Source organism: Amphiura filiformis, chromosome 11 (genome assembly GCF_039555335.1).
Source record: "Amphiura filiformis chromosome 11, Afil_fr2py, whole genome shotgun sequence".
Lineage (NCBI taxonomy): Eukaryota > Metazoa > Echinodermata > Ophiuroidea > Amphilepidida > Amphiuridae > Amphiura > Amphiura filiformis.
In genome coordinates, this window is record NC_092638.1 from 1,462,560 (window position 1) to 1,475,504 (window position 12,945).

At 35.8% G+C, this 12,945-nt stretch overlaps 1 protein-coding gene across 1 annotated transcript in view; it reads left to right on the plus strand.

The window, feature by feature from the left end:
- LOC140164185 (voltage-dependent T-type calcium channel subunit alpha-1G-like) overlaps positions 1-12,945 on the plus strand; it is a 135,067-nt gene that overhangs the window by 67,644 nt on the left and 54,478 nt on the right. The window contains exons 11-14 of the mRNA XM_072187428.1: positions 3,649-3,799; positions 6,924-7,126; positions 9,006-9,199; positions 10,271-10,487. Of these exons, the coding sequence (XP_072043529.1) occupies positions 3,649-3,799; positions 6,924-7,126; positions 9,006-9,199; positions 10,271-10,487 (765 nt within the window). The remainder of the gene's footprint in view (positions 1-3,648; positions 3,800-6,923; positions 7,127-9,005; positions 9,200-10,270; positions 10,488-12,945) is intronic.

The window sequence follows — 12,945 nt, forward strand, 5'->3', positions numbered from 1 at the left end:
GGCTGCTTCGACCAACAATACCCTGTCTACCCTTAAGCAGCTCAATTTGAATTTCATTCATCATGAATCTTCCACAGAAGGACATTTCAAATAGAGAAGGTTAATCATGTACTAATTCCAAAAGATATTTCCAAAATCTTCCACACAGGGAGTGTAAACTTTAAATGGATTAGCCCATTAAATCTTCTAATAATCCTTCTTGAATTATTGACTATCATTTTCACTATACTTGCATTCATTCATGCTGGCGTATATCACTTTGCACCATTCCTTATATATGCTTGGTAAGTAATAAATGTGTGGAAGTCCATGCCATGCCTCTGTCTCTGTTATCTATGTGCAGTGGTTTGCTTTCTGATCCCTGTCTATCTATATGTTGCTTGCTTGTTTTAGGGTATGGTGTTTCATGTTAATGCAAGTTGTAGTAATCATTTTATGAGTATGTTTTAGATCCCATCTGGCCAATAATTTTCTGTGACTTCTCTCTAGTCTGAAGGTTTTCTAACCTGAAGGGTCGCTAGTCCAAAAACCAAATTAAGTTCGCTAATCCGAAGGTTCTATAGACCGAATATAAAACACAAGGGTTAGGGTTATATTCAGACTAGAAAACCTTATTTATTATTTGGACTAGCGAACCCTTGGATATTCAGACTAGCGACCATTTTTCAGAATTCAAACTAGCAAATGGTAAATTACGTGTTCGGACTAGCGAACCTTCGGACTAAGGAGCCTTCGAAATAGGGAGCCTTCAGACTAGCGAGTTGTCACCGTGGGCAACCTTTTCAACCCATCTGGCCAATAATATTCTGCCACATACACTTCAAGTACAAAGCATCTGGTGAAGAAGCAGCTAATAACTGAGGGTAGTTTTGTTCAAAAACCTCGCTTATATAGGCTAAAAGAATATATAATGTTTTTCTTCATATTTATGGTCTTGCAGGTGGCACAAAAATTACGGCAGGCCGATGCGGTTTGTGGGCCGTAGGTTGCCCATGTCTGTTTTAGATGTATTTTCTTATTGAATCACCAAACACATATATAAACATTTTTTTTATGAATTTTGTTTTTAGTTTTACTTTTATTGGCATATTGGGCTATTCTAGTTGAAATCCATGCACCCCCTACGAAAGACATGACCATAATCTCACACAGAGGGTGTAGATTTCAAATGGAGTCAAAGATTCAAAAAGTTCAGAAATGTAAATTATCGTGCCCATATTTGGAATCAGCATGAAAATTGCATTAAAATGAGTACAAACAAGCCTAGTATTGGTTGAGTAGTTCTTAAGATAGCTCTTGATATTTTGAGAAAAAATTTCAAAACTGGGAACTTTTTCTGTTGAAGCGCATGGCTAGCAGGTAGAGCATTAAGGGATGTATGAATTTCAATTGGATCAGCCTATTCTGATTATTAGGTTATGTCAAATGTTGAATAATTGATTAGATCAGACTTGACATATTTACAAGATGGAATATTAAAGATAAGTGGCCTTAAAAGGGATATACACCCAAAACTAAGATTGACATTTGATAGAATGTGTCAAATGTAATGAAAAATGACAGAAAAAAACAAAGAAAAACTCTAATATAACCCTGCTACTGAATTTGAGTTCTTCATATAGTCTAAATAGAATAGAGCCCCTGAAATAGTATGTGGGGATTTTTTTTATCTTTTGGCAGCAGTGGTGCTTTTTACTTCTGATTTATTCAAATCACTACATATAACAATGGCTGATTTTTTAAAATTTTCACAAAACAAATCAAGATAATCATCAACAAATCACACCAAACTGCAGCAATTCTTTTTATTGGATATTATTCACGTTATTCCTTGAATTGGTCTTGTGCACTTTGAAGTGTGAAAAACTGTTTGGTTTTCATCTCAGGTCGATCTCAAAAATGAAACCTATTTTGCCGACAAAATAACTGTATATTCCTTTAATACATGTGTCAGGTGCAGTGTTACCATGGTAACATCCCACATTGAGGGACAAGACCTTGTACTTATGTGAGAAGAAACATAATAAACTCAAGACTGGAAACTGTTTTTTTGAAAAGAAGAACTTAGCAGTTGCCATGGCAACTGTTAAGAGCGCTTGAGATTATTGTGAATCAATCACTCTCATATACAGTACTTAATGTCTGCTTATAAAGCAGGTGATTCCGATATTACTACTTATAGCATGTATAGTTCATGTGTGCTATTCGTTTGTGATAGATCAATGAACAATGAAGTTGACTATGAGAATAATTTGTATGAAATATTCAGACTGTGTAAACTTATGCATTGTAGTATTTGTGCTGTGTGTTAAATTATGGACAAGTATGCATATTACAAGTCATTATTTCCCTTTTTCAAATAATAAGAAAATAATACATACAGAATTTCAATAATATAATTTTTCTTTGATGGGTAAAATTACATGCTTTTTTTATTAGCTGTGATGTAACCTTTGATATTAAAGTCCCTATCCTTTCAAAGTAAGCACATTATTTACTATTACAGTCAGAAAGGAATGTTTGGAATACTAAACATACATTGTATTCCTAAAATAGTATTAGTATTAGCAAGCATACAAATGAGCTCACTTTATTATGTGTGGTGTACGTGTTGAACATAACCGTTATAAGAAAAGATTGAGACACTGCTTCAGAAATACAAACAAAAATTCAATATAATATTTTCATGTACCATATTTATTCCATTAACCACCCATGCCCCTATAAGCGCCTTCCCAGCAACTGTACTACACATGATCATCTATCATTATGTGTAGGATCCATGCAAATGTAGCCGTCTATCAAACAATATAAAAAATGACTTTGGTAAGTGCCCTGGGCAGTTAATGGAATGAATATGGTAGGTTATGTCTTGCTCCAGGATGTTTTGTAAATATTTCACTAATCTAGTTTTATACTGCCATATTCCTGCAGTGATCATTGCATTTTACAAATCTTACAAATTCATTATGAAGGTATTTCATACTTCAAAATAAACATAGAATATGAACAATGAAGTACACAGCTGTAGTCTTGGTAGTGAAGTGTCTTTCATTTTAATCTTTTCATCCCATTTTCATCACTCCTAAGTAATTATGATTTCACATCACATTATCCCCAATGCAATATAACCTTTGACCCACTAAATCATATATGTAACCTTTGACCCTTAAAACCTGCAAGTAACCCTCCATGATCAAACCCTGCAGTGCAATAGTGAGGTGCTAATGATTGTGTGTGGATAATTAATATTTAGTGTGATTTTAGTTAATTATTGTATGTGTGTAGTTGGTGTTCGAAACATAGGTTTGTATTTGGGCAAATTCCTGATGATAAATGTACCCTGTACATGTAGTTAGTGAAGTTAGTGATAATTTTTGGATAAATGTAGAGTATTTATAGTACCAAATAGCTGATTGGTCTAATTGATAATAAAAACTTCTTTTTGACCAATAGTCAGATAGTTTTCACGGGGTTAAGTAATGACCCTTCCAACAAGTGAGGACTTTCTTTTTTCAGGCCTTATATTGAAATCAATATGGTAATATAGCTCAAAATTTGTAACAAATATGCATAGAAAATTTAGTAGGAAAGTTTTTACAGCAAGTGTTAACTGATTTCTCTCTCAATTCTCGGTCTTTTTCTTAGGATGAAAGAAAGAAAGAGCAAGCGGTAGCGGAGAAGGAAGCTTTGAGTAGTATGGAGGCATCACAACGGCAAGGTATGTCTGGGGATGAGTCTAAGACAGGAGATGGCAAACATGAGATGATTTCACTAGCCTCCATCAAAGACTCACCAGGTTAGTAATCAGGGCTCTTCTATCTGAAAACCATACCCCTACTGTGGAAGATGTTGGAATTCCAACCAAATTCATCAGTTTAGATTATTCCAGATCCAACCATTTTCATCTGTAGGAATTCAAAAAACCAAAAAACATTGTCTAATTTTAGGCCTAATTGGTCAAAAGTCAACTGAATTTGATAAATGGGCTGTTCCAGTTGAAATCCATACACTCCATTATAAAAGACATGACCTTACTCTATCGCACAAGGAGTGTGCATGTCAAATGGGGTTACCTGAATGGGTTACTCCCATTTGTAATCTGCATCCCCTATATGGGATATTAAGGTCATGTCTTCCATAGGGGTAGTGTGGATTTCAACAGGAATGAGCCCAATAGTTTTCAGCTGGAATTTCACATAAAACTAAGAACATTTTCCAGCTGAATTTATCATAAGGTGCAACCAGTGGCAGTGAAATCTTCAATAGGGGGTTGTGGATTTGAAATAGAATAGCCCAATGCCGTCTATAACCACATGGGTACGAGCCCACATGCAGGTGTAATCCCACCCCATTTTTTTCAAAATTATCTAGAAACAAGGGTATAAGCCTAGCAGTATAATATTAGCTTCATATCCACAAAAAAAGCAATGCCCATGATTGGGTGATTATTTTTATTTGAGTGGAATCTAGTCTAGTCTAGTCTAGAGACCTAATATGAAGATCCTGGTATCCAAGTATCCAATATCTGTCCTAAAATCGGAGACTGAATTAAAAATTCTAATTAGTGTCTGACGATCAACTCCTCACAGCCTGTAATTGGTTAGTATAGTGTGTAAAAGGAAGGTTGATTTATCTGATGCCTTCACCAGAGAAAAGGAATCACAGAAAATGGCTAAAAATAATGGTACTTTTTACTAGGCAAAAAGCAACTTCTTTAGGGCAGGCATTGTTGATATGGTGCTTTCAGAAAGAAAGTGTTCTATTAGTAAGACCCAACTTTTGAGCCGGTTTATATGTTTGAAGGTGCAAAAGTAACCATAGGGCATACTGTTCTACTGCTGCGTTTAGAAATTTCAATCATCATGACATATCGTACACAAATCGTTTCCGATTTTAATTCACAGGTGACGTCAGACGCAATCTAGTCTTTTTAATTCAGTCTCTGATTAGATAGCAGGTGGATTATTGCATTTATATGTTGGTTACCATGGTTACATGCTAGCCCATCCCTCAGTAATAAGAAACAGTCCATAGTTATCACAAACAAGCTTGTTAAAATAAGCAAAAATATTAACATAGAATTGAACTTGTAAGACAAATGACTGTTGTTTGTTTGATTTTGTGTCATTTTGTAACACATATTATGTATGTGATAAGCCAATCACATCAACTTCAAAAGATACTGATATGCAATCACCTGCCAGGAAGTCTTGTAGTCATGTCATCAGATATGGCAGAAAATCATATCCCATGATGCATTGCATCATATTGAGCTATACCATTTTTCACCCTGGTGTGGCAGTGATGTCAACACATTGAGGCAACTGTTTTATGCGCGCATCTATGCGGTGTCTTTAAGCGCTCGAGTGTGTATGCTAGTGCATTGAGCGAACACGAGCGATTTGTAGCAGCGCCCCATGAAATGCGCACTGACGTCACTGCCACATCAGGGTGGAAAATGGTATAGATTACATTATGAACCTTGCTATTCTTTGCTTTATAGGGTAGTCATCAGAACATCAGCAGGGTTAGTTATACACCCTGAAAGTATTATCAAAAATTTAAAAATTTCAGAATTGTACATTTTCATGACCATATTTGGAATTAGCATGAAAAATGTATTAAAATGAGTACAAAGAATCCTACAGTCAAATAATTTTCTCAATTTGGCAACATTACAGATTATGTGCTGGTTATTATCCCTCTCTACACGAGTGTCGACTGCAGACGACAAGTTCCTTAAAAAATTTCAGAATTGGACATTTTGCCGATTCCATATTTTGAATCGGCATGAAAAATGTATCAAAATGAGTACTATCAAGCCCCGTATTGGTTCAGTGGTCCTTGAGATAGCTCATAATATTTTGAGAAAATATCACAAAACTATTTATGTTTTTAAGCCTATGGCCATCACGAATTACCGCCATCACCATAAAACAATATAAAACAATGCATCATGGGATGGTATTATTGGGCTATTCCAGTTGAAAGCCATACACCCCTATGGAAGACATGACCTTAATCTCTCACACAGAGAACCCCATTTGTAATTCATACTCGCTGTGTATAAGATTAAGGTCACATTTCCATAGGGTGGTGTATGGATTCCAACTAGAATAGCCTAATATCTTTGCTGTAGCCAGCAGACAAGCAGCTGGCCATGATGGCAGCATAAATGCCATTACTTCATCTGCTGCCAGAATTAATTGATGACATTCTTTGACAAACCAGATGACATTATGTTCATTATCTTGTTAGAGGAAGGCGTAGTAGATTAGAGTGATTTGACAATCAATCATATGAGTGCATTCGTTCTGCTTTTGGATGTTATTAAAGTTCAAGAAAAAGTTGGTCATTTTGTGTCTATGACCCAGAGAAGGGGCACTCACTGAAAATGGGTGACAGGGGATATGCAGCCACTTTAACCCCAATTTTTTCAACTCTCTTTTACCCAATGACCCTGTTTCTTGTTTTTTGTCACCAAAAGACCCCTGTTTTTTTAAAGTATTCTAAACAACTTTCTAGTAATCTCCCTGTTTTTTTCTCTCTCTAAAATTCACAAAATGTCTTTATTCTTGTTCAAATTTTTGAAAAAAAAAAATTAAATTTGTTGACAATTTCATATCATTATCATCTTTTATGTTTTGGCAAACAAATGACCCCATTTTGGGTGTCAAATCTCCCACCCAAAGATCCCTTGTTTCAAACTGGTATCCACACATCCCTGTTACTCCCTACAAAACCAAGCACAAATGAATACACATGCAATCCCGATATGTGTTGTAGATATAAGCATGACAAAGGGATACTTCCATAAATAGTATATTGCATACACAAGTAATGATAACATTTGTAGTTTAAAAATCATTCTGAAATTTGTCACTCTAACTAAATTTCTCACCAACTGTTGAATTTGACAGATGACAAGCAACTAGTAGCCAACCCAGTCATAGACTCCAGCCAACAGCAGATGGGCAGTTGCTTGACCAGTCCACCAATCATCACTCGGACTGCGGCCACACCAATGGCTACTCCGCAAGGCTCTCCTATGTGTGAATCTCCTAGGGAATTTAAAGGACCATTCTCAGATACTCAATCTATAGACTCGGACTCTCAATCAGTGGTAAGGCCGGGACTAGGTGCATTATTAGATATTCTTAGACATGTGTTTCACTACTATCTCTCTTTCTCTCTCTCTCTCACCACCTTAAGGGTATATGCCCATGAGTTTCATTCAGGGGCGTGTTTGTAAAACGGCACAGCGCATTAGTAAAAAGAATAAAAAATACTAAAAGTTTCACCGGGGTTCGAACCACTGCCAATTTCACTGAATGCTAAAGATGCCTATGCTGTGCCACGGTGACTGTGGTTAACATTCGGCGATTTTCAAAGATATACATATCAACACGTTTCTAGTGTATTGAAAATCATTTTGATTTTGATTTTGGTAGGAATACGGTCATAGAAAGACATATGACTCTACTTGTCTGTTCGTTTTTCATTTAATACAAATTAATTTTGATGAATTGAACTGGTACAACTCTTAGCACTCGTGATAAACGACGATTAATTTAGTAATAATAAAATGAAAACGCTGGGTCATTCACGATGTCATTTGTAATTTATGTCAAAACCTGGGGAGGACCACACACATCCGTGCTGCATGTATACGTGCTCAATCGATACTCAATGATCCAGACAATAGCGTTTGAATATACCGCCCTGCTTGACACATCTTGTCACTTGCGGGAAGATATACTATAGGCCTACCTAGCTTACAATAGATACCCCACCGTAAATAGCTCTGTTCGTTATCTCGCTGTGCTAGTTTATACACGCAGCGTACGGACTTTTGAACCATATTTTGTTCAAAAATGATAGGAAGGGACTGTTTTCAGCTAAAATGTTGGTTATCAGCAGATGCTTAATGATACCGGGAAGTGTTGCAGAAAGGTAAGCGTACTCTTTATTTATTCAAAATATGTATATCAATAAATTTAAATTTGAAATCCAAAAAGTAAATGTCAGGTCAAAATTCTCACCTTAGAATTATTGTGAAATAAAATCAAACCAAATTTAGGCTCCGCAAACAACGTCCAATTATTCCCATTGGTGTTTGCTACACGTGCATATAATAAATTATGATTTGGGACTAATTTGAGAAGAGTTAATGCCTCGAGTTTCAAAATACACCGAGTGATGTTTTTTGATCAAAAACATCGACAATTCAAGACTCTGTAAAAACAAATCAAGAATTTTCTGGGATAATTGCAACTAAGTGCAATGAAAGTTATGATCTAAGCTACCAGATGCATCATTAATTTCCTGACTATGATATTTAGTTGTGGGAAAAGATTACTTTAATGTTTTGGCGGGATTATTTCCCGCCAAAAATTTCAACCAAAAAGAGCATGTAGCCTTAATGGTGGGTCAGAGGGAGCGTGACATAGCAGTGTTTGTACTCAAATATTGAGATAAATAAAGCTGACACACAAAAGTTAAATGGCTAAATACTGGATAAATATGGCTACTGCCATCTCACTCACCCAATAAAGATAACACATGAAAGCAAGGGCAAATCCATATATTAACAAATACGTAGGAACAAATGCAGCACATGCTTTCACATGTTATCTTTATTGGATGAAAGAGGGCGATTCCACATAGGAACAGGCCCTAAAATTTCCAAAAAAAAAAAACAGGAATAAAAAGGAGGAACAGGAACAATGGAGGAAGTAAAAATGAAGAAAGAAACATTCAAATCCTGTGAAAGTGTGTTATAATATCATTGTTATATTCAATTAGTATGATTAACCAGAAAGAAAATTAAAGAATGTTCATATAAGATTTTATTGCCCTTAGATTTGAAAAAAAAATCAGATTTTGGGTTTCAGTCATCATGCATTTGTGATCACAGCGCGTACAAGAACTCTATAATTACAATTTCGAGTGTAATTAACTACATAATAAAAACATTAATTTTATTTCTTTGTTTGTTGCAGTCTTCACTCAACATTTCTCCGAGATTACCCAGAATTCCTAGCACCCAGCACCTTGCAGCTCATAAGTCAGTGGTGTCGAGAACGCATCCATCGGACAAGAACCTTCTGTGTCCTTCTGGTCCTATGGGATTACCAGTAGAGACTGACCATAATGACCATGATAGTGATGGCCACTCCTGTATTAGTATTGGAAGGTAGGAGATAGCCCCTGAGCACTACCTGCCGATCTAACATTGCCTCTGATTGGTCAATTATGTGATATCTTCACTTTAATCACCAATCAGAATGGAGCTTTGCAAATAATTCACACAATTTATTTTGCGTGGTGAAATTCTAAAAATGTTGCTGATTGGTCCAGTCGATAATGAAAACTTCTTTTTGGCCAATCGGCAGGTAGTTCTCATGCGGTTGAAAATTTCAGAGTGTTTTTGTTAGTTTTAGTTCTGGAGTTTTGTTGTTATTTATAAGGAAGGGCTGTATGTTGAGGTGCAATATCATATGGAAATAGGAGTATTAGGTGCAATATAGAATGCTTATCGTTTAAAAGAATTGAAGAATTGCACTCACTTTTAAAGTTGTAATTAATAAAATAATAAATAAAGTAAATAAATGTTGGCATGTATACAGTACCTTTCACATGTATCAAAACGCTTTACATTTATTCCACTGTTGTGTCGTTAGAATATGTTAGCTGCCATACAAAGGCATGCTCATACCTTTGGGTGGCGCTCAATGGACAATATTCCTAACAGCTCCCCATTTCACCCTTAGGTAGAGAGAGGCAACTTAGGTTAAGCGCCTTGCCCAAGTGAACAACACGATGGCACTGCAGGGGCTCGAACTCACAACCCTCCGATTGCAAGTACCGCTGCCTTTACCACTGTCCCTTGTATTGCAACAGACACTATTGGAGTGCAAATTGTATTTTGGTGCATGTTAAGTCAAGATCTGTTGGCAACCTATAAAATTATGACACAGTGGCACAGCGGTACAGACTCTACCTCCCAATCGGAGGGTTGCGAGTGCACTTGGGCAAGGTGCTTTACCTCAATTGCTTCTCTCTACCCAGGGGTTAAATGTTGAGCTGTTAGGAATAATGTCCATTGAGCGCCGCCCAAAGGTATGAGTGTTCCTTGGGCAATGTATGGCAGCTGACATATTCTAATGACAGCGGAATAAATGTAAAGTGCTTTGATACATGTGAAAGGCGCTATATAAATGTCAAGATTTATTTAAAATGTCAACATTTTATCATTTGTTCTCAGACGTTCATCAGTGGATAATTCCGACCACAATGGCTACCTACCAGACTCAGACAGCAGACGTACATCAATAGCTAGTTGTAATGGAGGTTCAAGGCGTACATCATATATCTCCTGCAATGGTGGCTCCTTCATGGCTCAATTAGACACTCAAATACCATTCTCTGAGAAAGAAAGCGGTTCTGATATCATTGAGGATCCTGATGCATTGGATGAAGCTGTAAGTTGGTCATTTTTTTAAATTTTTTTAAGTTGGTCAAATCTTTATGATTGTCATGTACCAAGTATTTAGAAAACTTTACATATAATTTAGAGTTATAGTTGTTATTTGTTTTCAAGGTACCAAGTTTCAAGTTAACATACAGATCATTCTTGAGTTATTGAAACAAACAGGTTTTGTGTTCATTGGACTATTCCATGTTAAGTCCACGCTCCTCCTGTGGAAGATGTAAGAAATATCTTCCAAGGGAATATGAATTGCAAATGGAATTAGCACATTAACCAACTCTTTGAAACTCACCTCTCTCAAGAGGGTGTATGAAATTCAAATGCCTAATGTGTTCATTCCATTTGAAATTCATACTGCCCATGTGTTAAATATTTCTTAACATTGTCCATGGGGATAGTATGTATTGTAAATGGAATAGCCCAGTTAGCAAGCAAGTTTATTGCTTACACAAGAAAAGCAGGTTTTGTTTACATTTTCTTCATGGACAGCATATAATATTACCTGAAAGTTACGTTTTCATCAAATTTGGTGAAAGGAAGGCCTGAATGACTGAATTCACATTAATGCTGTCTGCAGATTATATGTGATGTATGGTTTGATCTAGGTAACACAACAAATTATTGTCAAATTAAGTTGCACTGATAAACTGCATCATTATACATTAGGCACCAGAACCAAATTAGTTTGATCTTTGGATCGACCGTCGATGCTGCTTCAATGCTTGTTATTAATGAACTAACAACTAAATAATGGGAATTAATGCTAAATTTATACTGGTCAATATACTAAGATTCATATGTTATCACAATTAAAAATAGCCAATAAATTGATTTCATAAATAATAAGGATCGACCAAGCATCGATGGTCGATCGAAAGATTGAACTAATTTGTTTCTATTGCCTTTTTATCATTTATTTTATTTTATCATAACAAGGTGCTTAGGTTATTCATTTTGAATCATATTTGAAATAATTTTGCAACTGCATGTCTCATTCATTTCACCCATATCAACCTGTGACTACATCCATGTTAATAATGCTATATGATGACCAACACTTGAGTTGTGTTGAAGTTCAGATAAAATTTATTTCTAATGAGAAATAATGTTGAATCGCCTTTTCGGTAAATCCCGTACACCTTTGCAAGTACAACTGAGATGTCATCATTTGACATCACGCTGATCTGCGCCCATGCACACATCGTTTATCAAACATCGTTACTGCGCATTGCAAGTCAGAGTGACGTCAAATGACGACATCTCAGGTGTACTCGCAAAGGCTTATAGGGATTTACCAAAAAGATGCATTGGTATTCTTAAAATTGTAATTTTAGTTTCAAAATGGCTGCATGTTATACCAGGATGGTATATGATAAACTTTTCACAACATTGGGACTGTATCATCAATCCTATATCCTATAACCTTTGACCCTTAACCTTTATCATTAACCTTTAACATGTAGTCCCAGTCAGCAAACTTTATCATTCATTCGTTATCATTAGGATCCTACTTTTATTTTATCATTTACCTTTATCCCAAACACATCACAATCATCATCATCACAATTTTATTTGTTTCTGCACAATCATCATCATAGTCATCACATTGTAGTAGTTCCCATCATATCATCATCATGATTTCTGTTTATTTGATACAATTAGAGAAAGCAGGCTCCTCATATTGGAAGATTTCCTATAAACATAAGGGTAACTCTGCATTGCTTCATTATGTGCCCAGCAAACTTGCATTATTGAACAATGACCTGTCCATATACCAAAATAGGCCTAGAAAAAGGGGTCATTGATATGCCAAATGGCTGACCCACGTTTGTGGTGCACCCCCCCCCCATGGTAATTTGTAAAGAGTACCTCAGGTTTTACACATGGGGCCAATGGGGCTATTTGGAGTTTGCCAGTCTAATTCTATCAATGATTTTTTGTATTCTTCACCATTTATTTGATCATTCATTCATTTTTTTCATTTGTTCATTTATTCATTTGTTCATTCATTCTTTCATTTGTGTATTCATTCATTCATTTCCTACATTCGTTCGTGTGCCTTATTTTTGCAATCACATCACATCTTCAGGAAGAGAAAGTGGATGTACCATCATCTGTTCTTGGTCTATTACGGGTAAACTAACATCTAGTTCATTGTTAATACATTGATGTTTATTACTCACCACCATCTCTCTCAAGTAGTCCGCCACCTTTCTTCTATCAAAGAAATTCACTGATTGGTTAATTATATGATATCATCATCTGAGTAACCAATCACAATACAGCTTTCTTTATTGCCCTAGCTGCTATCAGATAAATAAACTCTATGTTTGAGTTTACATCATTCTGCAGATTGTAACATTGTACACACTACAGTATTGCAGTTATTTATAATGGTGTATTTTGCACTGCAGTTTTGTAATCTATATATATGTATATATATATTTATA